The 12,990-nt window shown below is 36.3% G+C and overlaps 1 protein-coding gene across 7 annotated transcripts in view; it reads left to right on the top strand.

Annotated features, from left to right (window-relative positions):
• The window catches only part of LOC104588028 (glycosyltransferase BC10-like), a 40,288-nt gene extending 27,528 nt beyond the window's left edge, over positions 1-12,760 (top strand). For all 7 annotated transcript variants that reach the window (XM_088894620.1, XM_010245819.3, XM_088894621.1 and 4 more), the window contains 7 exons: positions 1,605-1,676; positions 1,803-1,884; positions 3,211-3,291; positions 3,555-3,596; positions 10,657-10,716; positions 11,078-11,224; positions 11,978-12,760. In XM_088894620.1, coding sequence (XP_088750746.1) covers positions 1,605-1,676; positions 1,803-1,884; positions 3,211-3,291; positions 3,555-3,596; positions 10,657-10,716; positions 11,078-11,224; positions 11,978-12,157 — 664 coding nt within the window. In that variant the 3' untranslated portion in view covers positions 12,158-12,760. The remainder of the gene's footprint in view (positions 1-1,604; positions 1,677-1,802; positions 1,885-3,210; positions 3,292-3,554; positions 3,597-10,656; positions 10,717-11,077; positions 11,225-11,977) is intronic.
• The last annotated feature ends 230 nt before the right edge of the window (positions 12,761-12,990 follow it).

Raw genomic sequence — 12,990 nt, 5'->3', positions numbered from 1 at the left:
TTATTTTTTGAACGAAACCTGTCTTTCACCATTATTTATGTCTAGTTGGATAATGTCATAGGTGATGAGTTTTTTGAATAAAAACCATGAATCTTAGGGTAATTCCTTAGGTTCCATAGCAAGTAGCAACCATCTTTCGCTATTAATTGTTTATAATCTTCATAAAAAAATGTATAAGCTTCATTTGAAACATAGAAAATCAATATATTCATGAAAAAGCTGAAAAAAAAAAGAAATTTCAAAAAATAGAGGGCTGAGCCTCTATTTTTGTTGTAGGAAAAGAAGAAAAGAAATGAAAGGGTGGAAGAGGAAGAAGAAGAAGGTGATGATGATGATGATGACAATAATCAATATGTGTTGATTGGATAAAATTTTGAGTTCTTCCATGCTTATCAGTTCAAGTTTTGAAGTCTTCGAGGGTTCAAATCAGTATACATGTTGATTGAACTCTAACAAATGAGAAATAATAAAAAGAAGCTAGTATTTTAACTAAACTGAATAGTTTAGTTTAACAATGTCTATTTTATTATTATAATCTCAAAAAGTTATGAATATAAAAGTATCCAAGAGCACTGTTTAAAAATGTCTTGGCAATTACCTTGACAACTATGTTCCCTTGATACCATCTTGATTTACCTTTCTGTCATGTTAAACTGGTTCCACCTTTTTTTTATCAGTAACAGAAACATTTCGTTAAAGAAAAATGAGAGAGAGGTACAATGGGAGGGGGAAGATAAACTCCCTTAACTCCCCAAAAAGCAAAAAAATTACATATAAGATGCCTTTGGTTCAAGTAATATTGAATCACTTTGCATGTTAAGATGGAACAATATTAAATGGCAAAGACAAGCTCATTCAGAAACCTTACCATTTCCCATAAAAAAAGCTCATTCAGAAACCTTTGTTTCAGTAATATCTGCTCCCATTTTTCCTAAAATCCTATTAATTTAGCATTTTTTTCTTAAATCCACATGAAATGTTTATGAGATATATACTTTAGACATGAGGTATGAAAATGAAATGCACCTCTTCATGAAGCTTATGCCTCATTTGAGGTATACATAACAATTTCTTTTTTCGCCTTTCTTATTTGTGACATAAATGAACAGCTAATGTACATAATAAATTCCATTTTTCTAGAGAATTTTGCCAAGTGAAAAAATTACTTTTAAACCTTTTTCTATATGTATAAAATGTTAGAATTCAAATATATGGACTATTTTAATATCATATGCTTTTTTTTGGTTGTATCCCCAAGTCCATGTTTTCATCTTACTAAGTAGGACTCCAAGACAAGCATTGGATTCCAATTCTCATGTCTGTGTCCATGTAATCAGTGATTTGTTTATTTCTCCTCACCTTAAGGCATGATTCAAGCCTAATGCCTTGAAAACTTCTGAAATTTTAGTTTAAGCCAAGCATGGCCTAATAGTGGAACTCATTCATAGCTGTGGTAAGTGGTTGTATGCCCAACTAACTAACCCAAGCATGTCCTGTTTTAACGTCTGTTTTTTAAACGACCTGTTATCTTTGTCTATTTTTGTGTTTTGACATCATTATTTAATTGCATGTATGTATATTTAATTTTTCAATTTTGTCTGCAGCTGTGTTCCTTTGTACAACTTTAGCTACATATATCACTACGTGATGTCTTCTCCAAGGAGTTTTGTTGACAGGTAGTCAGAATTGCAGGATCATATTTGGTTAATAAAATTTCCTTTTTTGATTACTTCGTTTTACTGTAAAGAGGGCTGAGTTTTGTATAGCCTATCTATGACAACTTGTGTTCTTTCCGTATGCAGCTTTCTTGATAAGAAAGAAAGTCGGTATAATCCAAAGATGTCACCTACCATACCAAAGGATAAATGGAGAAAAGGATCACAGGTTTTTATATTACTTCCTTTATTTTCCAATTTATCATCATTTTGATGCTAGAAATCTCATGACTTGGAATTGACCATAGAACTGAACTTGATCTAGTCTGCTTGGCCATTCCATGAGTCATGAGTTCCATATTTAAGATATGTAATAAATGCAAAATGGCTTTGAAAATATATAGAGTAAATTTATCATTGTGGTTTTTATATTAGAAATGCATTGATGGGTCATTATTGCTTGGAATGCAACTTGGGCAGGCCCAACCCAAGTATTAAACAGGCCAGGTTTGTCTCTTTAGGCCTCAGAGGGTCTGGAACCTTGGGTTTTTGCCCAAGGTCAGGTCAGATTTGGGCATAAGGTTTTGGGTAATCTGAGCTAGGACTGATCCAATCCAACTCAATCCCTGCTTGGTCTTCAGTCTATGGTATATAATATGCATATATATTTTGTACTTATATATGATATGATAAGCTATTCTGAAGGGTAGTTCAATTAGAGTTGCAACTTATTAAGTTACAATGGCATGATGGCGTCATCTGAATACCATATATAAATCTGACTTTCTCTAAGACTCAACAGAAATATATCTACATCTTAATTGCTGCAAAAGATGCAAGTGGAGCCCAGCAGCATGCCTCTTCTAGCTAGGTTGTCCAAAGTAAGCATTTCTTCCAAGTAGCAGTCCAAGCAAAGAAGGAAACCATAGAAGGGGTCACTGATTTCCACATAGCCTTGTAGTGGAAGTCATTAGGGAGGGAATTTTGGATCATATAGAGGAAGGACTTCAGGGTGAAAATTCCAGATTTGTCACCTACTCAAATTCTTCTGTCAAGAGAAGTAGGTTCCACCTGAGTGTTATGAACCATGTGTAGCAGAGAAATAAATCATCTAGCTCCCAGTCATTCAAATTTTTATGGAACCTCACCTGCCAAACAATGACATCCTCCAGCTTTTTGGGTTGGTAAAACTAATAAACGACTTTAGTGCCATGCTCAATTGCAATGACAAACTATCCACATCAAGGAAAGGATGAGGACCACTGGTATTGTCTTCTTTTGTTGTGTTGGGAGAAACAAAACATCCATGTATAAAGATTCTTTAAGATGCCTTAGTATTATAAAGGCTTTATAGTGAGACAGGCAGAAAAGTTATTTTCTACTGCATAGAGAAAACTGCTTTGAAATCCTTCCTGTCTTGTAACAGAACTCCCACTTAGCTTTTTAACATGCATAAAAATATCTTTCTTGGATCAAGATATAATTGTGCTTTTTTTCTTTTCAATTAGTTATTTTGAAATCTAAACACCAACTTGAACTGGTCTGGCTATTTTAGTGGATTACATTAATTCGGGGGCATGCAGAGGTGGTTGCAGATGACAAAAATATCTTCTCAGTTTTCAAGAAATTTTGCAAGGTATGCACTGAGGAATTTCATCTATATTTTCAACTAGTTTCAATTTATTGAAGGCTGCAATTTCGTTTTCTATCTACTACCATACAAATATAGTTGTATGTAAAATGTGGATCATTATTTTCCACAGTTACTGTATGGCTGCATCTTAACAAAGAAAATGCAATTTTTTATATTCAAGTTTTATTCACAATAACTTTAAGTTGCTTTCATGTTCATTCTCTTGAAAATATTTAGTAATTTGTATTGGTGCTTTTCACCTGCAGCGCCGACCACCCATCGATCCCAACAAGGGGAAGCAGAATATTGTGAGTGACATTCCTTATTTATTCCAAGAAAAGGAAGTGTCTGTTCCTTTTTATATATATTCTAACATTACAATAATCATTGAAATGGCTTCTGCTATTGCCAATATAAATTTGTTTTTTTAACATTTACTGATTTCTGAAGTACATTTTTATACATCATATCTGGCTGATTTCACCATTTAGTTCACATTCTAGAAGTATAGTGAATGTGCATGAACAGTGAGTCATGTAAAATTTGCAGTTAATTAGGCTGTGTTTGGTTTGAAAGAATAGGGAAATGTAGGGAAACCTATACAAACCTTGTACAGGTTTCCCTACCTTTTCTTTCAAAGCATTTAGTCTTATTATCTTTATTACATTATTCCAATACATGTGGAGCATCATATAACAGGTTTGCTTGTAGGGTCGTTTAGTGAGCTTCCTTAAACAATTCAGAGATGTTGAATTTGGCAAGTTAGTTTGAAGCTCATAAGGAGTCTCCATGTTCTCCACATCCTATACCTATGGAAGAAAAGAGGCACACAATGCCCAAGGAAACAAGAAGGGAACCCAACAACAAAGGGCTCCCATGATCTCTAACCAATATGATTATTTTTACTTTTACTTTTCCCCCAGAGAAGAATTCAATTTCTCCTCTCACTTCCTCATGGCATCTTCCCTTAAAGAATCAGCAGGAAGAAATTCCTTTGGAAATACATTGCAACCTCAAATCCAAAGAGACGGAAGAATGTGCTACTGGTTTTAGAAATTCCATATGTTGGAATTATTGTTGCAATTGAACTAGCTAATAGTCCACCTTCCATATTAGTATCTCTATTAATTCAGTTGTAAAACTAGGGTTTGTAGAAGAAAGAAAAGAGAAGAGAAGAAGAAGAAGAAGAATGTGTCGAGAGGTGTGTGTGTGTGTGTGCTCTACTATTCACACCCTCAAAAACTCTTTATATTTTGAAACAAGAATTTATAAGGAAGCCCCTACTTGGGCGCCCAAATACAAAGAGAATACAAAGAGACGAGGAAAAGACTAAAAACACCCTTGCCTAAATATTCTCAACACTCCCCCTCAAGCTAAGCATATATGTTAATCATGCTTAGCTTGGCAAGGTTCTTGGCAAACTTTGGATGGTAAACACCTTTAGTGAGGCAATCAGTTAGTTGGTCTTCCAACCTTACAAAAGGAAGACAAATCTCTCCACTAGCAACCTTTTCTCTAATAAAGTGTATGCTTTGTACAATCATATTGAACAGGATTGTGGGTAATATTTATGGTTGCTTGATTGTCATAATATAGTAGTCTCATTGAGATATCCTTTTGGATGCCCATCTCAGTCAATAAGGTCTTCAACTAGAGTAGTTCAAACAATCCATTGAGTCATTGCCCTGTATTTTGCCTTAGCACTAGAATGAGCAACTACAAATTATATCTTACTTCTCCATGAAACCACATTGCCTCCGACTAAGGCACAATAACCAAATTAGATCTTTTATCATCAATGGACCCTGCCCAATTAGCATCTGTGTAAGCCTCAATCTTTAGATGATCATGATTGGAATACAACATCCCTTTACCAGGACATCCTTTCAGATAGGCTAAAATTCTATTAATTGCTTACATATGAGATGTCCTAAGTTCATGCATATATTGGCTAACCATTCCAACAACATAGGATATGTCAGGTCTAGTCAAATAGAGATACAAAAGGCAGTCCACCAATCTCTGATATATCCTTCTGTCTAAAAGAACTTCTCCTTCAATAGAACTCAACTTGTGGTTGGGATTAATTGTAGTTTCCACATGCCTACACCCTAATTTTCCAACTTCATGAAGCAAGTCAAGTACATACTTCCTTTGTGATAGAAAAATTCCCTTCTTGGATCTTTTCACTTCAATGCCAAGAAAGTATTGGAGAGATACTTGTGATATCGTCGCTTGTCACGACAATGTCATCAACATATACTATCAATATTGTTACTCTACCATCAACTCTCCTAATGAATAAGGTGTGGTCAACATGCGATTGAAAAAAACCTGATCTTTAAGATAACATTTCTGAAATTGTCAAACTAGGCTTTAGGGGACTGCTTGAGCCCATACAAGGACTTCTTCAAGCAGTAAACTTTTCGTTCACTATTAGGAAAGCTAACCCCAAGTGGTAAGTCCATATACATTGCTTCTTGTAAGCCCCCATTAAGGAAGGCATTCTTTACATTCATTTGATATAAAGGCCAAGAGTAATGGACAGCAAGAAACATTATCACACAAATAGAGTTCATTTTGGCAATTGGAGCAAAGGTTTCCAAATAATCAATGCCATAAGTTTGAGTGTATCCTTTGGCTACAAGCCGAGCTTTGTACCTCTCAATTGAGCTATCTGCCTTGTGCTTAACAATGTAAATCTACTTACACCCAACAGGAATCTTATCCTTAGGACAAGGAGCAACCTCCCAAGTCTGATTCTTTATTAGGGCCTCCATTTCTTGGTTCATAGCTTCCTTCTAGTGAGGGGACTGCATTGCCTCCGTAGCACTGTGAGGGATGGAAACAAAAGAGATGGCAGAAATATAGGCACAATAGGAAGGTGAAAGAGCATCATAAGACACATTGTTAGTAATAGGATACTTGCTACATGTCCTCCTCCCTTTTTGAATGGCAATAGGAAGATCAAGGTCAGGATCAGTAGTAGAATTATCAGGAGGTTCAAGATTACTTGAGCCCAGGAGATTAGATTGTGATGGGCATTCTGCTTCAAGAGCCACCCTTTTTACTGCACTTGGTGAAAATCTGTTGCCAGGACCGAGGCCGATACACAGGAGGAGGGGGGGAAGGAATACCATCATTACAAAGAGAGGAAGGAGGAGGAACAGAGATAGAGACAGGAAAGCAAAAGGGAGTTTGATCTTCACTTGCATTCTCCCCTTGAAGAAAAGGACGAGATGATTGGAAAAAAGAGGACTCCAAAAAGGTAACATCCTTAGAGACATATCTCTTGCCAGAGAGAGCACCAAAGCATCTATAGCCTTTCTAGACTGGAGAGTAATCAAGGAATACACATTTAACTGATTTAGGATCAAACTTATGTCGGGAAGGACTTGTGTCATGAACAAAACAAACACAACAAAAGATCTTAAGGGGTAAATTAAAAGGAGGTTCATCAGGGAAGAGAAGTTGATGATGAGACTAAAGGTTAAGGACCCTTGATGGAAGTCCATTAATGAGATACACGGCTATCTAAACAGCATCACCCCAGAAATGGGTGGGAACATGAGTTTGAAACAGTAAACCTCGAGCAACTACAACCACATGCCTGTTCTTCCTTTTAGCCACCCCATTTTGTTATGGAGTATGACTACATGAACTTTGGTGAATAATGCCCCGATCTTCAAGAAATCTAGTAATTGATGTTTAAAGTCTCTACCATATTTATAAAGTTTTTAACAATCATAGAAACTTCATCTCAACTTTTCATTAAGTAGAGCCATGTATACCAACTGTAGTCATCAATGAAGAGGATGAAGTGTTATACCCACCCATGCAAGGGATAGCATATGGGCCCCAAACATCAATATGGATCAAATGGAAAACACCATTACTTCTTTTACTACTCGCAAAATTTGTGGTTTTACATTGTTTGGGTAGATGACAAACTTTACATTCAAGGTTCAACTTTGGCACTAAGTCAAATAAGTTTGGAAGCAAAAGTTTTACAGAGTTAAAAGACATATGACCAAAGTGACAATGCCATAATTTCACAAGACTCATTTTCTCATTTGAACAAAACTCAGTCTGGCTTGATAATCCATGCTCTGAAAGTCCATCAAAGAGGTAGACTCCATCAACTTCATGCCCACTTCCAATCATCTTCCCCATGCTCAGGTCCTGAAAAACACAATGGGTAGGAAAAAAGGCTACTGAGCAATTATGGGATTTTGTAAGAGAACTAACAGACAACAAATTTTTATGTAATTAGGGCACTTGAAGAACAAACCCAAGAAAAAAGGTTGAGTGAGTTTGGCTTCATCCTAACCCAAAATAGGGGTCTAAGATCCATCAACAACAATAACCTTGCCCTTCCCTAAGGTTAACTTATATGAGGTAAAATGTGAAGGCTTACCAATCATATGGGCACTGGCCCCAGAATCTACAATCCATGGGCTAAAAGATGTGAAACAAGCAAGTGCAGTACTTGTCTTAACATATGAACTAGATGGATTACTAGGTCCAGAACCAGATGAGGAGGATTTTCCACCATTTTCCAACTGCAACAGTATATTCCTGAGTCTGTCCATTACATCAAAGGAGTTAAGAACATCAAAAGGTTGAGCATCATTACCAATTGTAGCTAAGTGAGCATTGCCCTTCTTCCCGATTTTATATTTTTCCGATTTTAAATGAGGATTGAACTTCCAACACCTTTCCTTAGTATGCCTTGGCTTTTTGCAATAACCACAAACAACATCCTCAACCTTCTTAGTAACAGGGTGCTTACTAGTATTTTGCTTGGACTGTGATGACATGAAGGCAGAGTGATCAATCACAGGAGGTTGCATCATGGAAGTCCTACTCTCTTCCCCTTGTACAAGGGAGTAAGCAGAAGCAAGTAAAATCAAACTTTGGATTCAAGCCAGCCAAGAATTCAAAGACTCCATTCTCCTCAATGTACTTTCAATATTGTTCACCATCTTCAGGGTCCTTCCACACGAAAACTTTCAAGTGATCCATTTCTTCCTAGATAGACTGTAGAGAAGAAAAGTACATTAACAACAGATTTCTCCCCATGACGCATATTGCAAGCTTCCCTCCAAAGTTGGTATACTCTAGCAGTACTGTTAACTTGGACTAGGTGGCAACAACTCTATCCCAAATATCCTGGTCATTGGAAGAAACATGTAGTTCCGAGCAATATGAGGTTGCATTGAGCAAATCAACCGTGACATAGTTATCCTGTTCCCACTATGCAAATTTCGGATATTCAAGGTTTGGCTTCACCTCCTTTTCTGTGATGAATCCCAGTTTACCTCTCTCAGTGATGGTAAGTTTAGCAAATTGGGACCACTCTAAAAAGTTGGTTCCATCAAGTTTAATAGTAGTTATCATACAACTAGAAATGTCTACATTTCCCGAGAGCACACTGGAAACTATCTGTACATCCTTAGATGATTCCATATTCTATCAAAATACTTTCATGTCAACCAAAAAGACCCCCTATACTTAACCAAAGCTAAAGACCCAAGAGACTAGGTCACCACGCGGTTAAGAGACAAAAAGAGGCCAAAAAATTAGGTTGACGGCAAAATAGAGGGAGAATAAAATCTCCCAAAAGTTGTACAGGGCTTAGAAAATTACAGGACCACTTCCCGTCACTCCCAAAGTGTAAAACAACTTAAATGGTTTAGGTATTAGCAGAAGAAATAATTAAACATGGTGTATAAGGTTCAACATCAGATCTGGAATTTCTGCATTTTTTTCCTTGAAAAAACCACTAAAAATCACAGAGGCTTCGAATAGGAACAAGATTCATACCAAAAGTCTTCTAAAATCAGGGCGAATCAAACCATGTAGGATTCATTAACTGCTGCCGACACCTGTACGGACTGCTGATGTCATCCGATGGCAGTCTGATGTCAACAGATCACCTCATGGGAGAGGATCAGCAAGAAAGGTATTACCAAGTGCCTTTACCTGCTCTGATACCAAGTTGTAAAACTAGGATTTGTAGAATAAAGAAAAGAAAAGAGAAGAGAGTAGAAGAAGAAGAAGAATGTGTTGAGAGGTGTGTGTGTGTGTGTGTTCTAGTGTTCACCCTCAAAAACTCTTTATATTTTAATACAAGAAATTACAAGGAAACCCTACTTGGGCACCCAAATACAAAGAGAATACAAAAAGATGAGCAAAAGACTAAAAACACCCTTGCCTAAACATTCTCAACAAATTCAAACGGTTTTTCCTTTCTTTAGGTTTTAGGGCCTAAAGTTGCAATACCCTGGCTAAAGTTGAGAAAGTTTTAGGTTGAAATTAAGATAATGGTAAGTGCGGCCAACTGCTCTCTAGAGTTTGTAGGGCTAAGGGTTTTAGGGAGACTAAAGAGTTGGTAAAGCATGGGATTGTTACGAATTTTGTAGAGATACTTGGAGGGGGAAAAAACTGATGATAAAGATAAATTCTTTCATGTAAATGTGAGTGGAGAATGGGTGCTGAAATAGAGGCCTAGTTGAATAGTTTTGGAGGGAGAAACTAAAAATCTGCACATCTGATTTGATCTTTGGTGATCAGTGTTGCTGCAATATTTTTTTATCTCTTGTTTTAGTCTAACATTTTGAATAAAGGACTTGTAAACCTATTGAAACTCATAGGACAGTTAGTAACAAAAACCATAGGATAACTATGACATTGAAATTTTGTCATTTCTTATGAAGTCAAAAACAAGAAATTTCATCATGGGTCTGTATATTTTTTATTATCTAGTATCTGTTGCTCAAATCCTGTCTGTATTGCCGATCTTGGTTTAAAAAACTTTATAATGTCTCTACAATGGAGGCCTAGTTGACTTTGGAAATGATGCCAAAAGGTGTATATGTAATTGAATCCTTCTATTCAATAGCTAAAAGAAAACTAAAAATTTGACATGTTGGATGATCCTAGTTAAAGAAAGTACTTCATTTTTCTTTTAACTGTCACAGAGAATAGGGTAATTGGCAGAAAAAGATGGAAATATGGTGTTTGTGACCATCCTGTGAACATCTTTTATCCAAAATCACCTGTGGCACCTTATTAAATGGAAGGTCCTACCTCCTTAGATGTTTCAGTGTTTCTAACAAGCAGAGGAGGGCCTCCTGTTCTGTTTTTTCTTTTCTTTTTCTTTTTTTTTTTCTTTTTTTTTTTTGTGATGTGAGCACTCTTTAATGTCATGGCTAATGGAGTAGATTCAGATTTTGCACAGTTCGAGTTAAAAAAAAATGCACAGTACTTCTGGAGATATATTCTGTTTTCTAGCAATCTAGATTTATCGTCCTTGATGTCAATTCTTCCCCTTTGTTCTGATTTCCATCTCAATATCAAATGCAGAAGCTTCAGAAACAGCACAACTGTATCCCTGACGAACACTATGTGCAGACATTACTTGCAGTAAGTAAATATGTTACTACTATTGTTTTTGTTTATCATGTTGTTCTCATTCTGTATTGTTATTGTTGTTGCTCTTCTTGTTGTCATTACTCATTATGTTATCATTAAAAAAGGCCATTACCCAATGTTGGTCCTGGGTATATAGAATTTTAGGAGGGGTGAACTGGATATGGACCAAATCTTATGCATTTTCTTGCATGTCTGCTATCTGCTTTGGACCCATCTTCTCCCACTTGCCATTGTTAAGATTTTACCACTATACCAAGCAACAGCCCATATCATCATCATTACTGTCCATGAATTGTAGTTTACTTATTCCAACAGAGATTCATAATTGTATTGATTTATATGGTCCTTTCAGATGAGCAACCTTGAAGGTGAAGTTGAACAAAGAACCTTGACCTACACCTTGTGGAACCAATCTACATCAAAAATGGAAAGGAAGGGTTGGCATCCTATCACATTCAATTATGCAAATGCAGGTCGTGAACAAATCAAAATAATCAAGGTAATGATCTTGCATCATTCCAGCTAATTGACTCTATACCTTGACATATGGGCCATATGATGCATCACTAGGCACATTTGTCATGATATGTGATCACTCCCATATGCATCATTTTTCATTTAGACATATAGAGATGAGATCTTATTGAATGGTCCATTGAAACCACATCATGTATGTGAATGAATGAATCAGAAATTTCTGGCATGCTTTCTTTCCTTAATTCCCAATACAGACTTGTTAGGCTCTTCTTTCTTATTTTCCTTTCTTTTTCCTTTTTTTTTTCTTATTTGATCATTTCGGCACATGAAAAACTACTTGATCCTCTAGCATAAAAAAAGAAGATAATTAGTAGCATGGTAGATTGCAATTTAGATGCTGTCTAATCACTCTGCATGACTTGTCAAGAAATGCCACTTCCCTATTTCAACCCCCTTTTGCAAGGGTCCAAAAACAGTTCCTTAAACTTGGAACAACCTTGATGGAAATGCGTTGCTCTTTCTTCAGAGAACTATAGGATCCATCCTTGTCTCACAGTGTTCCTCTGCTATATATTTTTTCTTAATGTTTATTACACAGGCCTTGTGTGTTATAATTCTTTCTCTCATTGTGTGTCACTGTTTTCTTTCAGACGACCCCATATAGTTAGCATAAGGCTTTTTGACTTGACTTTGACTATCACTGTGTTCCTTTTTTTTATTTATAGATTTATTAATCTGGAGATACTCATTACTAACAATTCATTCATGTGTGCAGGATATCAACCATGTGTACTATGAAACTGAGTACCGGACAGAGTGGTGCCGTACCAATTCTGCATATGTCTCCTGCTTCCTCTTTGCAAGGAAGTTCTCAGAGGCTGCAGCCATGCGCCTTCTGAGTGAGGGGATAGTAGGTTCCTTTGATGCCACTGCCTTGTTAGACAACCACTCATAATTGCCTTAGTTATACCAGTTCTCATCTTCTAACAGCACACCTGACCATGTTAATTAGTTCAGGGAGAGGATATTTTGCAGGGTGACATGAGGAGGCACCCAAGAGGAATTAACACAAAAATTCTACGTACAAAGAACAGTTTTTGACCGGTAGCTGTTCGGCACAATATTAACACAAACACAAAAGATGACAAGTAAAGGAGCAGATGGTAGCTTTTAATTGAACTATCACAGTATGTCAAGAAGTGGAGGTTTGATTGCTAGGAGAACAGTAGAAATCACCACGATATGTTGAGGCGTCTGTAGGGAATCTATCCCAAAATCATATGCGCATAGAAACAATTTTTTATGATGTATATCCAAATAGGAAAAAGTGGCTATTCAACAGGATATTGACACAAATACAAAACGAGGAGACATGAAAGGAGCATATGGCAATTCTTTATCAAGTCATCAGAATATATTTAGAAATCTGTAGGTATGATCGTTGAGAGTTTCTTCATTGTCTTTTTAATTTGATCTTTCATGATAGTTCTTGCGAGTTGTATCCCATTTTGTGTGTGTTCTCAATTAAGAGTAAGGTTCAAGTTACCAGTATGGCTAAGATAATGGAATGGCAATTTTAGGATATGTATGATGGAATGATTAGAATATGCATAGATATTGCAGAGAAATGCAAATTCCACCAAAATCAATATTACTAAGTGTAAGGCTCAAAAATGACTAAAAAAGGTATGAAGACGCAACAAAACGTAATTTAATGGCTTATGTGAAGTGTCAACAACTAGGATGTGCTTGAAGAACGTTAAGGAAAAAGTGGAAGAATTAAGATGT

The sequence above is a fragment of the Nelumbo nucifera genome, chromosome 1 (genome assembly GCF_055504915.1).
Source record: "Nelumbo nucifera cultivar China Antique chromosome 1, China Antique-T2T, whole genome shotgun sequence".
Classification (NCBI taxonomy): domain Eukaryota; kingdom Viridiplantae; phylum Streptophyta; class Magnoliopsida; order Proteales; family Nelumbonaceae; genus Nelumbo; species Nelumbo nucifera.
This window is presented reverse-complemented; position numbering and strand designations above follow the sequence as displayed.